Here is a 17,694-nt window from a genome sequence, read left to right on the forward strand (position 1 = left end):
ATTAAAGCTTTTCTGATTACCTGCTCTTTATGAAAAGGTGATTGTGCCTGCAGACTCTTTGAAAGCATTAGATAATTCATTTAAAATATTAATGCCAGAGAGAAGCAAACTTTTATAAGAGTGGGTTAGAGCCGGCCTGCCCAGGCCATCCTTGCCCCAGAGAGGAGAGCAGTGGAAGCATTCCCAGCACCCTGCTCCTTTGGAGATGACAGTACGGAGAGGAAAAGCAGTGCTCAGAGGTGCTACGGACCCTCCTCTCCCACATGCATGTAGGTGGAGTGGGAAAGGAGATGGGGCAGGGTGGTGGCTCAAAGAGCTTTCCGTCAGTTTATCTAATTTTTTAAGCCGTGCTTATCATCATTGCTTCTGTAGGTAGCCACTGCTGGGGGCACTGCCTTTCCTCAAAGAAAAACGACTTAAGCAGACAGTGCAAACCTGTGCCCATTTTACTCCCGATATCCACGGTGCCAAAGGTATCCCAGGTATCATCACCCTTTGTTTTTTTTTTCATGGTATTTCCCAAGGTCAACCAAGCACCTGGCTTTACCTACTGCAATTTAAGAGAGCTTAACAAGTGGTTTGGCAGGTCAGCTGCCACACGCTTTGAGCAGCTGGCCCAGGCATTCGCACCTACAGTCCCTTGGAAGGACATGGTTGTGAAAGGGATTTGGGGTACGGTTAAGATGCACTGGCAGGTGAAGGAGGAGGTGACAAGAGACAACTCCTTGCATATGTGTCCCACCTAAATTAAGAGGCTCTTGGCCACTGTGGGAAAGCGCTGGGTTGGATCTCTATTGCTAACTCAGCTTTGAACATGTGCTGGTAGGAGGAGAGAAAGGATCATGGTTTATGAACTTACTCCCTCGTCCTTCTGTGTTTAGCAAGTGCTTAGCACACCTACCGTCTTCCTGAGAAGCTAGGTGGGAAAGTGCTGTCCCGCAAAGACTCTCACAGGCCAGGACAGTCCTGTAGGACTCAGAAGGCAAAAAGCAGGTGACACTTTTGCTTACTGGTTTGACAAAGGTAGCAAAGTTATCTAGACAGAAGTATATGCCGTCCATGAGCAGCACAGGATCAGACTCTGTTCCTCTCTGGAGATGCATCCTTCAGGATGACATCACGATGGGGCAGTTTTAAACAACCCCTTGATTTCTGTGAATTCTGGCTTTTTTTGATTTTTTTTCTTTGGCCCCTAAGCCTCTGGGTTGCTTTGATGTAAGACCATTTCCCAGTGCAGTCTTGGGCAGCTCGGCAGTGCAGAACTGGCTGGGCTGGGAGCATACCCATCCGTCCCGCCCTCGCCTGCTGTGGCGGATGTTAGATCCCACCCCACAGAGCAGCAGAGGGCGTTAAGTGTTGCTGAACGCTTGTGCCTATCGATTTGTGTTTATTAGTCCCATTATTTCTATTACACAAGTGCTTGTGCTGTCCTCCCATAACTCAACCCTGCCGGCTAATGCGGGTAGTAAGTCACCCAACCCTCCAGTTCCAGCAAACGGTTTGGCCATGGTGGGCCTTTGTTTTCCACCTACACGGACAACCCATAGCTGGTGTGCTGGAGGTGGAGGACACAAAATGGCTCTGTGCCAAGCAGAGGGCTTATAGCAAGCCGTAAGCACTGCTCTTGCACGCTTTGGCAGAGCGAGGGGACAGGGGGAGGCCAAAAGCTTGGCGGCTCCTTGTGGGATCCAGCCCCTGCGGTGTGAGGTGGGCAGCGGTGCTACCCCTGCACCCTCTCATTGTGAAATCCTGTTATGGGATTAGCTCCCTGTGTTGTCAGCGTCTTGGCTCTCATTTCTGAAGGATGGCGAATTGTTTAGTGGCCTGTGTGATTGCAAAATGCTGCTGGAGGAGCCAGGTGTTGTCTACATTGATATTCCTGCCTCGTGCATGCAGGCAGATTCTGGTTTTTGGGACTCGTATGTTCCCCGTGTCGCCAAAGGGCCAGGCATCGCATCCTGACATTTGTACTGAAGGCATTGGCATTACACGATTATTGCAAAACTCACTAAGTGTCTCCATGCCATTCAGTTTTAAATCCTTTTTTTCCCCAGGCAGACCATGAGAACATGACAGGCTGGTTCCATGCTCTGTAATGGATGTTTTCTTCCCCACAAGCAAGTCTTATCCCCCTTGTTTTTATTAGTCTGATATAAGATGCCGTATAAAGTTCTTCCCTGAGTTCCCGCAGGAATTAGAGCAACCCTTTGTACTAACTTGAAGGCTTTCTGATCTCTTTTCAAATATGTTGTTTTCAGCCCTTGTGAGACAAATTCTCTCTTCCAGAAAACTATCAGCCATCCTCTCCAGACATTGTGAGATAAGAAGGGAGACTTTTTTTCACAGTTTATGTTGTCACACAGCCAAAGATACATGAAGATTTCCAAATTACAAACTTACTTAGAAAAGGGCAAATTTATTTGTGTTCAGTGGAGGAGCCTACATCACTTCTTCCGTTTGCTTCCTCAGACCTCTCGCACACATACCTTAAAGTTATCAAACATATGCAACAAGCAGCTAGGTCTTATCCAGGTCCTGCTTTTGCCGGATGGTCTCAGGCTGGAATCCATATAAAAGAGGATTAGGTGAGAAGCATGTTGGTTGGGTAAAGGGATATCTTGGGGTGCGGGCAATAGGGACTCTACCACGACAGTTCTTGTTTAATGGAGCAAAGAATGTCTTTGTGAAATGTTCTTATAGGTCTTTGTTTTAACTGAAATGGACCGACCTATGTTCAAACCTTGCCTGGCTCAGCTGGGGTTCAGTGTCTCACCGTCCTTAGGTTTGAGTGCCTGGCAGGTAGGTGCGGGGGTTCCCCACCAAGGACTTTCTCTGCAGAGCCAAGCACTTACCGGGGCTGACACCGGCAACACGCACAGCTCTGGCTCAGCTTTGCAGGGCCTGCCTGAATGCAAGGCTGCTGAAAATCGAGTGCCTAAAAATGGGCTGAGCTGGGCCGCAGAAGGTGAGTGGCATTTTAGGAAAGCTTATTAGGAGTATGATGGTTTTTGAGGCACAGCTGAAATTTCTCCTCTTGCTTCCAGGTTTCCTAAAGGATGAAGATGGTAATATTTACAGGAGAAGGCAGGGGGAGTCGTGTGTCTGTATAAAGTAACCAATGTCCCTGTTCATTTTATTTTTATTATTATTTTTTTATTACACATTTTCAAGCATTTTAGCAAAGGAGGAGTGGATGGTAACTGTGGAAGGTAGTCTGTCACAGGAAACCTGGACCAATAATGCCATCCAGCGGTCAGCACACACTAACACACCTTCCGTCGCTAAGCAGCCCTGAATTCACCGGAGCAGACACCAATGCTCAGTTCCACACCCCACACACTGTGTTACAATCATTCACGCTGTGTTTTTTCCCCTTGGTCCTATCAGAGCCAATGCTTACCCTGAAAAAGTAAAAGAAATGCTTTCAGAAATGGGAAATATTTCATTATTTTTGTGCATGACAGGGGTGAGGAGCCCTTGCCTGGGCTGACCTGGACAGTTCAGTTGCTGCCTGCTATCCCAGGCACAGGGTTTGGCACGCAGAGGTTGCTGAGCTGAAAGAAAGCTCTGCAAAGAAGCAGGGCGGTGGCTTGAAAGGGAGAGAAGCTGAGGGACCCACAGTCAAACCAATACTGTGATGGTATCTGGGAAGATATGGGTTGTGACTTACCAAAGTACTCAGAGGCGACCCTTCTGACATGGGAGCTCTCGTTGGCTGTGGTGGTAGCTTACAACAGGACCTGAAAGGCTTCTCCACCATCCCCATATGTATAGGATCTGGAGAATGTATTCTGAAAAAAAATAAAAATAACAGAGGCACCACCAGCAGGTCTCAGCTACCCAGAGCCAGGCACAAGTAGAATAAATCACCTGAAACGCCTGCATGCCTGATGTGTTCACCAGCACATCATCAGGATGAAGATCACGAATGCAATGTTGATCTGAAACACCTGGGCATTGTGCATGTAGCTGGTGCAGCTGACGTGGCTGTGCACAAAATGCCTCCAACTCACCTTCCCACAGCATGATGGAGCAGAGCCACCATGGTGGGGGTGGTCGCTCCAGCTGCAGAAAGCAGGATGAAGACGAGTGTTGATGAAAGCAGGCAGCACGTGGCTTTGGGCTCCTGGTGGCTGGTGGTGGCTTCGAGGTACTTGCTGGCTCTGGTCAGTGGGTGTCAGTCAGGCTCTGCCAGAAAGCAGAGCTGCCAGAGGGTAACTCCTACCTCTTTCTGAAATGGGAGACAATTAAAAGTGCACATCCAGAGCCAGTGCTGTGGAAATGGCCTTCCATGTCCTGAAGAGACTGGCCTGCTGTGGATCATTACAGGACAGCGCTCCCACCAGAAGTGCCCAGAGCCAGTACCACGGCAGGCGCTCACACACCGTAACAGAAGAACGAGGACTACTTGGTGGAAGCTGGCTGGCCTGGGTGTTCACCAGAGGGGCTCCGGCTGAAGCTGCAGGAAATATCTGTAGTGAGGATCGGGGTCTGGAGCCACGTCTGGCTGCATTGCTCCTGCCCACATGGAGCAGCTCGTTCAGCCTGACGAGCAAAGTTTCACCCTCCAGACCTCCTGCCACGATTGCACGTGGCGTTACTCCTTAGCCAGAACGATCCAGGCTAGGAAATCCCTGCTATTAAAAGTGTGCACATTAGCCTGGACCTTACTGACAGGCCTGGATTAGGCAGTAACTATGCATGCAGTTAGGAACCGGTGCTAATCTCCGGCAGCTGGCTGCAGCGGCCTTCTCTTCCTCCGTGTTGCCTGCAGACCGGCGTATCTCAGCGTTTCGGAGCCGAGTGAAGTGGGCCACGTGCCAGGGACCGTTAGGAGGCTGAAATGACTCCAGCTCTGGAAACGTACAGCGCCCGTCCTGCCGGGCCCACGCGCTCGCTACGAGTCCCCGGCGCCGACAAGCTGGGGAGCCTGCTGACAGGGCTGGACGTGGCTCAATGCAGGCACACGTTTCAGCGGATGCTGTAGCCTATTCCAGAACAGCTATGAAGCTTGGCCCTGGGACAGACACGCGGGCTGGCTTTTAAAAGTCTCTAGCAGCTTACAAGTGAACAGAAAGGGGACTTTTTCTTCTGTTCACCAAAACTAACAGTCATAATGCCTGAGTCCCGGGTGGGAATTTGCGTATCTGCTCTGGGCACGCTTTATGAAAGCGTTCTGGATCATACTAACCCAGAGAGACGATGAGCCCCGTGTGTGCATGCTGGGTGCAAAGTCTGCATGCTTTTTCCTGTGGCGTACTTTGTGCTTTTGGCAGGCTGGAGATGTTTGCTGACCTATGGAAAAAAATCCCTAATGGATGCAAAGGTGGTCACATAAATATTAATTATGCAGCAGTGTGGCAGTTGTATTGTAATACCTGGCTAATGCATGTTGTAGCTGTATTCCCACTTATTAGTTATTTGTATTAAAATAGCACCCAGGAGCCCCATTTCACTGACTGCTGTACGAACCCATGCTCCCTGAGTCCTGTTTCTTATTTGATCACCTCATGTCCTGGGACAATAAATCATGCTTTTAAAGATCCAAATCAAAGCACATCTTCATTATTTTGGAGACCTGCCTAGATGTATTCAAATACTTTTGGCAGGCTTGATTTCTTACTGGAGAAACATAGTAGTTTATGCCACTGAAACATTTAGGTAGTTTCTAATTGTATATTAATTAGCATTTTCACTGTGTTTTTGTACTGAATCAAATGGCTGCATCTCCAGGATTATCCCACACAGCTGAGTTAAGCAAAAAAAAAAAAAAAGCAACAACAACAACAAAAACCACCTCATTCTTTGGTATACTGACACCTGCTGTGTTACGAAAATGGAAATGTGGTAAATACTGAGGAGAGAGTGCAAACAGTTTGTGACAGGAAGAGCTGAAAAGTATATCCACGTGAAACTGCCTGGGAAGCTACCTTAGCGTATGCTTATGTGGGTTGGAATCAAAAAGTAACTTGCATACCAAGTGACATTAAAAATTTAGTTACAACTACAAGGATTCACAGAGAAAATCCTAGCTAAAAGTATAAAATTGGGATTTTGTTTTTTTATGATGTAATTAAAATCCTTATTAGCTCATTTTTTATACTATATATATACATAAAACATATGAAAAGATATAGGCATTCCCTGAACTTCATTGATTTTTATCCTACCTGATATTTCAAGTATATTTTCCTGCTACCTCTTTTAGTTGCATTTGATTAGGTGCCAGGACTCTTCCAGTGGACAAAATAACATTCCTGAATGCATAAACATTTTGAAAGTCTCTAATTAATATATATATATATGCTTTTTTTCAGATGAGTTTTCTGGACAATATTCTGTCTTTGACCAGTTTTAAAGGTAGTATTTTCACTTACTCATGACCAAGTCTTTAATCTCCAGTAACATGAGGTGTGGCTGGTTCTGTCCCTCGGCAGAAGCCTCCCAACGCTGAGCACTGCCCAACAACACACGTGTGCCCGTTCTCCTCATCACCACGCACAGGCCTGATAAGCGCTGGCCACGATGCCAGAGCTCGAGTGGCTCCATCCCCGTGGCTGCTGCGGTTGGCACGGCTGAGCCTGGCATCAGGCCGGGGAGCTGGGCTGGCGCAGCCTGGAGGCACGGCTATTTGCCAGAAATGGGGTGAAAGACTCGCAGGACTTTGGTCTGCCCCACGCTGGCCATGCCGACAGCCCTGTGTTCCCTTGAGAGCAGCACACCAGCCCCTGTGGGCCTGATTCTAGCTGTGGTGACCTGGGCGGCAGCCCGCCATCTTGCTTGCCCTCAGCCTTCTGCCCCAGGGGTGCCCAGAGGCTGTGGGGGCGGCCATGCCGTGAGGAGAGGTGCCCTCACCATGGCAGGCTGCGCATGGGGCAGACACTTCCCATGGCTGCTGGTCACTGAGGGCACGGACCGACCCCAGTGCTCAGTTGCCCCGTGCCCTCCATCAGCAGGGCCATGGGGCAGAAGCCACCTGGGGTAGGGTCAGCAGGGGGCTGCTGTGGGACCGGCCGAGCTCGGCACAAGCCCAGAGCCCCATTTTCACCCAGTTTTATTGGGCAAAGCTGTGCAGTGCCTTCTGAGCAAACACCATGCTCTACAGATCTGCTTGTAGGCCACTTCTGGTACTTCAGGTCAATGGAGGTAAACACTAGCAAAGCCTTACTAATATAAATTAAAACCTTCAAGTGTTACAGCAGAGCAGTGGCATGTTAGGAAGCCGACTGCACAGAATATTTGACATCCAGCCCTTGGTGAATGTTGAAAAGAAAAAAAAAAAAAATAATAATAATAATAAAAAATCGTCAGTCAGATCTTGAATAGCACCAGCGATTGCAAACTTGTGGCTGCAAGCCCTGTGCTGGGTACAAAGGTCTTCATCGACACTTACACAACCTCTCCTCCGAGTCTCACGTTTCAGGGTTACTCTGCTCATAAAGCAATGGAGAGTCAGGGAGTACAGCAGATCAGCTCAGTTCAGCCGTTAAAAGTGAATGATATTTTTAATCTTGTACATTCCATTTAAAGGCTTCCCAGGCTGGTGCTACTTTAATTACATGAATGCTTTGGTTATCAGCGCTACAATCACTTAATTGTACGGCAGGCTTTTCGCTAGGGAGCTACCATCACAAAGTTTCTAGTGGAATAGCATTTAATAATTTCCAGGGCACTTGTCAACTTCAAAATGCTCTACAAACATTAACTGAGTTAATTACCTCTCCCAGCGTCCCTTAGAGGCAGGCAAGTGTCATTACCCGTATGTAATCAAATGGGAAGACATCAATGACACGCGGTGTTTTCCCCAGGACAACGCAAAGGCTCGGGGTCTGGTGTGGTTCCTCAGCAGAGGTGTCCAGTGCTCTTTGAGATGCAGGGGAGCACCTTAAGGGATGTGCAGGGGGCTGAGGTAGGGAACAGCAGCACTCTCCTTACTCAGTAAGCCTGAACAAGCATGTGTATATTGTGTTCTGTGTGCATTAGGCGACTCCCAAACGCTGCAAGTGCCACAGCACAAGGTCACACCAACTGGAAATGCAGTTTCCACCTTTCCACAGAGAAGCTCCACATGAAAGCACTGTGCAACCTGTCCATTACAGCACTGAGAAGCCAATGCTCATCACTTTTGGGTGACAGGGGCTACTCAGCTGCTGAGCTGGAAGCATAAGTCAAGAATAGCCAAAGACCTGCACCAGGACCCACCCCATGGGGATTCTCCACCGTTTGAGCCTGAGGTTGCAGAGAAGAGACAGCTGTCTGCTTTCCTGCGCGCTGGGGTGAGACCAGAAGTCTCCTCTTCAGAAACACACATTCAGGGATATAAAGGAATATTAATCAAAATTCATGTTGTTTCTGTTTGTTTTTCTTAATAAAAGAGAATAAACATAAAAACAGCATTATTGTAGGTTCATGACCAATGATCTTGATGGGGGAGCACCTATGCACACAAGCTCAGGTGATCTGGAATGATATCTACCAATATAATATTAGTTTCATCCTTCATCTTCCCATAAGACTCATCACAAGTAAAAATACTATGTATTTGAACAAGGTGTCAGAGTTATGGCTGCTGTGGGAATCACAACCCTCAAAATGTCTCTAATTTTTTAATTCATATAAAATCTTGATCTGATTGCACGTTAATCTGCTGGAGGGGCTTTATGCTCAAGATACGCCATATTTTTACAGTACATAAGGGTTTGGGATTTTTTGTTTCTACGAACATTTTGCCCAGAAGTTGATGAGCTTCTATGTAGATTAGACTTCTATTAACCTACATTACATGATAATTCATTTGTCCTTTAAACAAGAACATTAGGAGACAACCAAGGCTCTCCTCTCTTGAAACCTAGCTCTTCAGAGATACCTGTATGTCTACCATTATGCACTGCAAGCAAACCTTTTGATCCACACTAAAAAGTGCTTCACTCCCTTGTTAAAACAGATGCATTTTGCAAGCAACTGCAGAACAGGGTGAATAGGGAAAACCGTGTGTCCGCCCAGCCCTAAGTCTGTCCCCCTGTATTTGTTTCACCCTTCTGGGCTCCAGGTCAGCCCCCTTTATCACCATTTTATCTATAAAGATGCAGCCAGGCCCAAAGTCTAGGCTTCTTCCAAGCCAGGACAGCAGAACAAGGTTATGGGGCAAAAGGGGATGTCAAACAAAGGTGGCAGAGTTGTAAAAGACAACATGCTGTTTTTCATGTTGGCTAGAACTTGTTTTACCTCAGTTCATACTATCAAAGTTAGCAATCACATATTGCACTTCTTTTCTCTCTCCTTTGAGTTTGATATTCCAAACACTAAAATAAGGAATTGCTACCAAACACCCTGTTTCCAGTTCTTTGTGGTGGGTTTTTCACAAAACTGTTCCCAATTGGTGAGACTTCAGAAGGTAAATGGGTTAAAAGGAAGTACGTAGGAGAAAGCAAATCAAAAACCTTTCCCTAGCTTCTTCTATAAGACTCTTGTGAAACAATACACTTGTAAACCAATACTTTTGCATTTCTATTGCACTTGTGAAAGAAAAGAGGAACAGAAAGCACTCCAAAGGGTGAGGCCATGAACTATATAAGATTACTGATCTCTTTCTCCAAGTGCCATAGAAACTCTTGTACATTAGTCCTTGAAATTTACCTCTCTCCTTTAGCCTTCCACTGCTGATCTGTTCACCATGCTGTCTCTCAGCATGTCATCTTTGTTGGCTGCTTTCCGTCTAACTTAGACAGCAGGCATCTCAGGGTTCAGGCTTTTTTTCACAGGTAAACTGCCCATTGCTGCTGCCTAATGTGATCTCTGAAATAACTTTTTAGAACTCATTCACTTGACATATTAAGAGGCCTGGCAACATCTGGTTCTTAGCCCTCTGTTTCCCCTAATTTCATGTAGAGGCATAAAAAAGGGCAGATCTTGAAATTTACCTCCAGGAAGGAAGGAATAAACCTGGCTGATATAAACGTAGGTGGATTTGGGGACTGGCCTAAAAGTAAGAAAAAGTATTATGGCACAGCACTCAAGATGTCCATCTTTATGAAAGGACATTGACAAAAAAGATAGTGATACAAGAAGCCAGAGGTGAATGAAAGGAAAATGAGTCACTACTATCCTTTCATGTTTACAAACCATTAAAAAAATCAAATGAAATTTGCCCTGCAGGCACTGGAATTTTTCCTTTTGATCTAGCCAGCATTCAGGATGCTGCAGGTTGTGCCATGCACACAAATTTGTTTGCTCACCAGTAGTTTACAGAGCCTTTGCTCTCCAGGCGCATCAGAAACAAACTCCAGGGAGCTGAACTACTCGCAGTGCCAAGATGCCTCCCAGATAGGAAGCAGTCCAGGATTCTTTCCAGGATTAAACAAATGCTCTTCTCTCAGACAAAAACTCTCTGTGTTTCTTGTTTCCTCTGCCTTTTTTTTTTTTTCAAGTGGTGATACACACCATTCAAACAATAGTTAACATCAGGACTTCTTAACCTTCTAGGACTCATGGCTAAGCCTAATGTGTGAAACAAACCTTGTACTTCTTTCCTGGCCATCGGGCATTCTCAGCCAGGTGTCTTAAGACCACCTGGGCTATAAGTGCTTTACCTCTCAGTCATATACACAGACTTCCTAAAGTAACAGGAACTTTAAAAACATTTTTGTGTTTCTGATTTAATGTCTCCATCAGCAACGCAGCAGGAAAACAAGCAACATGGGTTTGCCAAGGGAATTCATTACATGCAATCTTTTATTCCTAAAACACTCAAACGGTTGCAGATCTCTGAAAAAAAGTGCAAAGGTGCATGCTCCTCAAGTCTGATGTTAACTTTCCCTTAGAGTCTAAGGTGCATCAGTATTGCATCTACATGGCAAGGGCTTGGCAGCTGGGGGGCTCCAAAAGGGACACGCCACTGGCCAGAGCTGAGCCCATCAACTCACTAATGCTAGTTGCACCTCTGTGACAGCAGATTTAAGAAAGGGAAAAAACTGCTGCGCAACAGCAGCTGGGAGAGCCAGGAGTGAGAAGCAGCCCTGCAGCCCCCAAGGTCAGTGCAGCAGGAGGGCAGGAGGTGCTCCAGGCAGGCAGCAGCAGTTCCCCTGCGGCCTGTGGAGAGGCCCCTGGTGGAGCAGGCTGTCCCCCTGCAGCCCACGGGTCCCACACGGAGCAGATCTCCATGCTGCAGCCCGTGGAGGAGCCCCGGGTGGAGCAGGTGGATGTGGCCTTGAGGAGGCTGTGGCCCATGGAGAGCCCCTGCAGGAGCAGGCCCCGGGCTGGAGCTGCAGCCCGTGGAGAGGAGCCCACGCAGGAGCAGGGGGTCTGGGGGGAGCTCCCGCCCACCCATGGTGGACCCGTGCTGGAGCAGTTTGCTCCTGACGGATGGACCCCATGGTACGGAGCCGTGTGGGAGCAGTTCTTGAAGAGCTGCTGCCTGTGGGCAGCCCCCGCAGGCTCAGTTTGGGAAGGACGGCATCCCGTGAGGAGACGAAGCGTCAGGGACTGACCGCAGCCCCCATTCCCTGTTCTCCTGAGCTGCTCAGGGGGGACGTAGAATAGGGTGGATGGGGGGAGGGTGTTTTTAGTTTGCTTTAGTTCTCACTGCTCTAGTCTGTTATTGGTAGGCAAAGAATTACATTAATCTCCCTATACTGTTTTGCCTGTGACTGTAATTGGTGAGCAATCTCCCCATCCTTATCTCAGCCCATAAGCTTTTTTTCATATTTTCTCTGCCTGCTGAGCTGTTCATTGGCATTAAACCACCACAGTCCTTTCTGGTGCCTAACGTGGGGTTTGAGGAATTTGAGATAATCGGGAGAGGTAATGGGCAAAACATGGACTGGACATTGCCAGAGTGTAATAACTGTGGAGAATTTGTGCAGTAATGTGGTGGAGGGACAAAGGGCAGGATGCTTGTAGGTTGTCTACCTTTGTCAAGTCTATGATGATATAATGATGTGGGGAATTCTTTTTGTTGGTGTGAGTGAAGTTTGTGAAGATTCTGTGATTAATGTATATTTTAATGATAATTCTTTTTAAAAAAAATAAATGTTTTTTGTCACCTCTCTCCAGCACTGATCCAAGGCTACGCCAAGAGACTCAACCTGAAGCAGAGCTGTCTACTGGATACCCTGCCTGTTACACTGCGGGTAGTCTACATGCAAAGGCATCTCTAAAAAGCCTACAGCACACCAAGGAAAGCCAGCAGCTGAGCAGCACCAGCTTCAGACTGTATTTTTGAGTTTTCTATACAGGGAACCAAACATCTTTTGGACAGGAGGGCTATTTTGAAATACAAAGCTACTCAGAGGGAACTTCAGGGCAGTATTCATGCTTTAAACAGGAGTTCATGATGTGATATAACTCAAGTTGCGGTGATGTTGCAAGATAGCCTCTGGGGCTGAGGATATAGTTAAAAAAAATAAACAAAGTGCAGAAAACACCTCACGGAGGCACGCCCCCCACCAACCGCCCGCCCGAGGCGCCGCCATTACACAATGCGCACCTACAGCCGCGCGGTCGGGGGCAGCTCACCCGCCCATTGGCCCACGGGTTGGCGCCGCCGATTGGCTCCCGCGCAATAACTCCCTCCCTCCGCCTCTTGATTGATCGGTCCTCAGCCTTATGACTGCGCGAGGAGAACGGAGGGCGCGCTCTGATTGGCCGCGGCGCCGGCGGCCCACTCTATATATGGTCGGCGGGAGGGGCCGTACCCTCAGTCCGCGTTCGTTCGCTAAGAGGTTGGGCGGGTGGCGCAGCTCTCCGCCCGCTGCGGGAAGGAACATGGCGATGCTGAAGGCCGTGTGCGTGATGAAGGGGGACGGCCCCGTGGAGGGCGTCATCCACTTCCAGCAGCAGGTTATGGCTGGCGGCGGGCGGGAGCGACCCTGCTGGGCTGCGGCTGCGGTGCTGAGTCACGGTGAGGGGCGGGCGGCAAGGCCCGGCCCTCCCCTCCTCACCTCACCGCTGGGGGTTTGGGGGTGTGTGGGGGTGTGACCGTTGTGACCGTTAGTGCACGAGGCACTGACCCGCCGAGCAAGGTGAGGCTGCCTATGGGCCAGTCTGTGGAGGAGGAGTGGCGTTTGAGTTGCTCGTGCTTGTAGACAGACGTGAGCAGCCTCAGAAGTAATCTGCTGATAAATCTATTACCTTCATCTTTCGGGGTCTTCGAAAGCTGCCTGGACATGGCAGTGGGCAGCCAGCTGTAGGTGGCCTTACTTGAGCGGGGGCTGGAGCAGGTGACCTCTAGCAGTCCCTTCCAACCTCAGCTGTTCTGTGGTTCCTCTTGCTTGGTGATAGCTAATAAGAATGTTCTAGGTGGCTAAATACAGCATTTCATAGAAAATCTACCTTTGCTGGCTTATGGACTCAGTTTAGCAAGGTAATTGCTTATGTTGGTAGCTGAACTTACAGCGGCATTTTTACTGCTTTAGGTTGTCTGGGAAGCCTCACCTGACGTGAAGCCTTTTGCTGTGGTTGTTTCAGCAGTTATAAACTCTTTCTCTTACAGGGTAATGGACCAGTAAAAGTTACTGGAAGAATCAGCGGCTTGTCTGATGGAGATCATGGGTTCCATGTCCATGAATTTGGAGACAACACAAATGGTAGGATGTGCATCCAGGCTTCTGAGTTACAGCTGTACTGTGATTGCTCAGCTTTAAAGAGCTTCTTTTAGTGTTACAGCAGCAACTAGTATTAAGTGTACTTAAGTTTCATGACTGCAAATCTGATTTAAGAAATATGGTGTTTCCTAAGGAATTAATTCTTATTAAATACATTAAACATGTTTAGGCTAGTGTTCAGGATGTACTATATCAAGCATTAACCTGAATACTTTGACATTCTAGTCTTAAGAAATGAGAACACTTACATCTAAGCCCAGAACACTCTGGAATGAATAATTTTAATTTAGTGAACTTGGAGTAATGTTTGACATTGTAATAGTTCCTTATATCCAAAGGATCAGTGGACCTAGCTGGAGAGTAGCTGTTTCATTAATGATTTTACTTCCTTGGGCTACAGGAGTACTACCCTGGTACACTGTATGAGCAGCAGATTTAAGCTGGTTATTGCAACAAGTCTACTTTGGCTGCGTTTTGTTTCAGGATGTACCAGTGCAGGTGCTCACTTCAATCCTGAGGGCAAGAAGCACGGTGGACCAACTGATGCAGAGAGGTGAGTTTAAGGGGCCTGACCTCTTACAGGTTAGCTGCATTTTTGTGCTAGGAAGGCAACTTCATGAATAATGCTGGGATAGTACTAGGAGAAAACTAGTACTTCCAGCAGGACTTCTGAGGTCAGTTAACAATGTTCGGTAACTGTAGGGCAGTGTTTTAGAGACCTTAGCTCCCAGAGTGTGTGAAATGTAGTTTCTAGTGTATTCTTGGTTATATTGTGGCCTGGGGAGAAGAAGAACTAAGGGCTCTTGGTGAGTGTTCCTTAGGATATGAGTGAAAAGGGGAGAGAGTTCATGTGTTAATACCTTATGAAGTCAGTGGTGCTCTGCTTCTGTTTTGGGGCTGGCTATTGACAACAGAGGCCCTAAACCGTCACCTGTTGAGCTGCACACAGGCTCTTCGTGTGGTATAGGGGGGTCATCAGTTCTGGACAAGTGCTGTGGCCAACTTGCGGTGTTGGTCAGGCTTTCAGGCGCTTGCATCCGAGCTGTACTTGCAGCTTCTGATTGATCAATCCATAGTGGAGCAAGCACTTCAAGCAGGCTGGCTGCTAGCCAGCTGCCTGGCTGAGAGCAGGATGAGATGATGCGCTTACGGACTTCACAGGCAGGCGAATGCTCCAGTGCTAAAGGTCACAGCTGCATGAACACTGTGGCTTCTGCTGGGCCTGTTTTGTCAGACCCTGCTTTTAGTGTAACTGTCTGCTCAGGCAGCTCTAGGCTGGGGATTTCTCTGCGAAGGTAAAAGAACCAGGTCGTGTCTGTCAGTCTGCAGTTGGGGCAGGTGGTAGTAAAATTTCCTGAAAGCTTACATCAAACAAATCCCTAAAGGGAAAACTGCCCTTGTCCTCATTTTATAGGGCTGTGTTAAAAATGTGGAATTTGCACCCTGCTCTCCAAGAAGCCGGTAGTCAGCATGTAGCTGAGCTGGTCGCCCTGTGCACGGAGAGTTTGTCAGAAACAAGCTGGTGTTGGAGGCTCTGGATCCACAGTGTCTTGCAGAACACCAGCTTCGAGTGAATGCTTTATTTGGGGTGGATGTGCAGGGAACGAGACACTGGAATGACCAGCAGGTCTGTGAAAACTGAGCTGACCGAGGATTAATTTTTAAAGCAAGATGTAGCGAACCAGCTCTGATCGGAACTGTGTACAAGTGTAATGCTGTCCGTATGGAAAAACACCAGGCAAACTTGAGTTTGTCTCAGAATCATTCCTAGTGCTGGTTAGAGCTCAGCCAGCACTTATTGCATCCCCTTTGACCTAGTGCTTGACAAACTGCTTTTACTAATCCTATTTAAGCTTAAAGCCTGTGGCTGCCTGCAGAATAGCTGACTTGTGCTATACAGTAAAAGTTACGTATAGGAGCAGTGTTTATACCCAGCCTTGTATGTGCAGGAAAGGTTTAGAGACTGAACTGAGAGCTCCCTTCTGAGCAGGCAGTCACCTTCCATCAGCACAGAGGGGTTGTGAGCTGTGAAAGTTGTGTTACTGGCTTAGCTGGCTAGGCAACAACAGCACTTCTTCCCCCAAAGTGGGTCAAAATCTTTTGAACTGAAGGAGTTAAAGTAGTGGAAGTAATCAAGGTTCACTGGTGGTAAATGAAAACGTGTGCTGCGAAAGATAAGGTGGTGGAGTCCTGGAGTGTAGTAACCCTGGGTATTGTATAGCCCCGACCATCCGTTAGGGCTTTCGATTTAACCAGGGTTTCTGTGAGTTCCTCTGTCTCTGTAGGCACGTGGGTGACCTTGGCAATGTGACTGCTAAAGGAGGAGTAGCAGAAGTTGAAATAGAAGATTCCGTCATCTCTCTGACTGGACCACACTGCATCATTGGACGCACCATGGTGGTAGGTGTCTTGCTGCCTACTTGGGTGCTCTAAAGAGCTCCAGGGCAGCACTGCCAGTGACTGGAGACTTCTTGATGCTGGAGGCCAGTTCCTGGTGTGTTGTATGACTTGTAGTTCAAGACTTTGAATATGGGGGGTTCTTTGGAGCCTTGCCTGAAAATATTTTATGTATTAACACTTCGTAACCGTGAGATATTAATTTTCTTCTGGCCTTCTTGAGGATATTTTTCTCTGTTTCAGTTTGCTTCTGGTTGTGCACGATTAAAGCAAACTGAGCTGAGGAAGGAACTGGCAATGAGGCCCGAATGCTGCCACTGAAAAGCCTGGCAGCGGTCACTTCCCCTTGGGGCTTTGTGCGCCTCTCCTGCACCAAACAGACTTGGTCTGATGACCAGGCACAGGAGATGGGTGGTGTAACAGCGCTGGGCTCTGCGCCTTCACAGCAGTGGTCAGCCTTGTGCTGCGAGGGTGAACTTGGGTTGCGAGTCCAAGTTTGTCACTGGATTAGTAATAACTTCTTGAGTCCTGGGGTTTTGGTGACTTCCAGTTCAGACAAACTCAGCTGAAGGTGATGAATCGTTCTGGGCAAGTCTGGTCTTAAAATTTTCAGCATGAGTACCAATTTGGCATCCAGGGTTACAAACTGGGCAGGTGCTCACTGTTGTGTAATGCCTTGCTGGTAGCTGGCAGTGCTGCTTGTCACTGCTTGCGTGTGCGGTGAAATACCTTGATTCATGTTACTGCGTAACTAACCAGCATTTTCCATTCTCTTCTAGGTCCATGCAAAAAGCGATGACCTGGGTAAAGGGGGAGATAACGAGAGCACGCTAACTGGAAATGCCGGACCTCGTTTAGCTTGTGGTGTTATTGGAATAGCGAAGTGTTAAGTGTTGTGCCTGAAATGCTTAAGATGGCAGTGAGAAATGGGCTGTTTTTCATTGTGGTCGCTGTACTTGCTCTTCCTCGTTCAAGCAAAAGATTTCAGTTAATCTCATTACTACTCTGCATTCTTGAGTATCAGTTAAACTGGTAAAGACTGACTTAATTTTGTATCATGTACATTGCAATTAAAGTGATGTTGATGGAAAAGCTCTGTAGTCTCCTGCTAAAGCACCTGCTGTAACCATTCCAAGTACGATCCTCACTGCAACAACTCCCGTTCTGTGTAATGGGAGATGGGCGGTAGTGTCACACGCTGAACACAAAGCTTCTAGTGTATGGTGGGGTTTGGAAGATGAGGAGCCTCAGGAGCTCTGCCAGGACTACTCACCAAAGAGCAGTAGGCACAGTTTGCCATGTTGTACATTTCAAAGTTGCGTAATAAACTTGCTGGCAAATATACCTTGGTCTTGCAGTCTATTTAAAAAAAAAAAAAGCTACCAGCCGATTTGGAAACATGGAAGGAAGGCTTGGACTTACTAAAACATCAGTAGGTACTTGCTAGGCACCAACAGCATCCAGGAAAATGCTTTGAGGTAGCAACCCTGGAACTGTTGACCAGCTCAACTGGTACGTGAGTAGCGAAGAACTTGTGTGTTCCTTTAAAAGTACTCCACACCCTGTAGTAGTAACCTGATACCCAGAGCATATTGCATATTATGTACCCAACTTCGTGCAAATATCTTAAGTGCTGGGGGAGCTGTAAGCATCAAATGGTCTGACACAAAGATGTCATTGTGTGGACCTCAGGGTG

At 47.6% G+C, this 17,694-nt stretch overlaps 1 protein-coding gene across 1 annotated transcript; it reads left to right on the plus strand.

Annotated features, from left to right (window-relative positions):
* The first annotated feature begins 12,663 nt into the window (after nt 1-12,663).
* Nucleotides 12,664-17,340, plus strand: SOD1 (superoxide dismutase 1). The gene is made up of 5 exons (XM_040576914.1): nt 12,664-12,837; nt 13,490-13,583; nt 14,085-14,154; nt 15,887-16,001; nt 16,778-17,340. The coding sequence occupies exons 1-5, from the start codon at nt 12,670-12,672 to the stop codon at nt 16,886-16,888; spliced, it is 558 nt and encodes a 185-aa protein (XP_040432848.1). The 5' UTR covers nt 12,664-12,669; the 3' UTR covers nt 16,889-17,340.
* The last annotated feature ends 354 nt before the right edge of the window (nt 17,341-17,694 follow it).

This window comes from Cygnus olor, chromosome 1 (genome assembly GCF_009769625.2).
Source record: "Cygnus olor isolate bCygOlo1 chromosome 1, bCygOlo1.pri.v2, whole genome shotgun sequence".
In the NCBI taxonomy this organism is placed as follows: Eukaryota; Metazoa; Chordata; class Aves; order Anseriformes; family Anatidae; genus Cygnus; species Cygnus olor.

Coding starts and splice junctions, on each gene's coding strand:
- SOD1 (XM_040576914.1), top strand. CDS start 12,670: ATGGTCGGCGGGAGGGGCCGTACCCTCAGTCCGCGTTCGTTCGCTAAG. Junction 12,838..13,489: donor TCATCCACTTCCAGCAGCAG/GTTATGGCTGGC, acceptor TTTCTCTTACAG/GGTAATGGACCAGTAAAAGT. Junction 14,155..15,886: donor GGACCAACTGATGCAGAGAG/GTGAGTTTAAGG, acceptor CTGTCTCTGTAG/GCACGTGGGTGACCTTGGCA.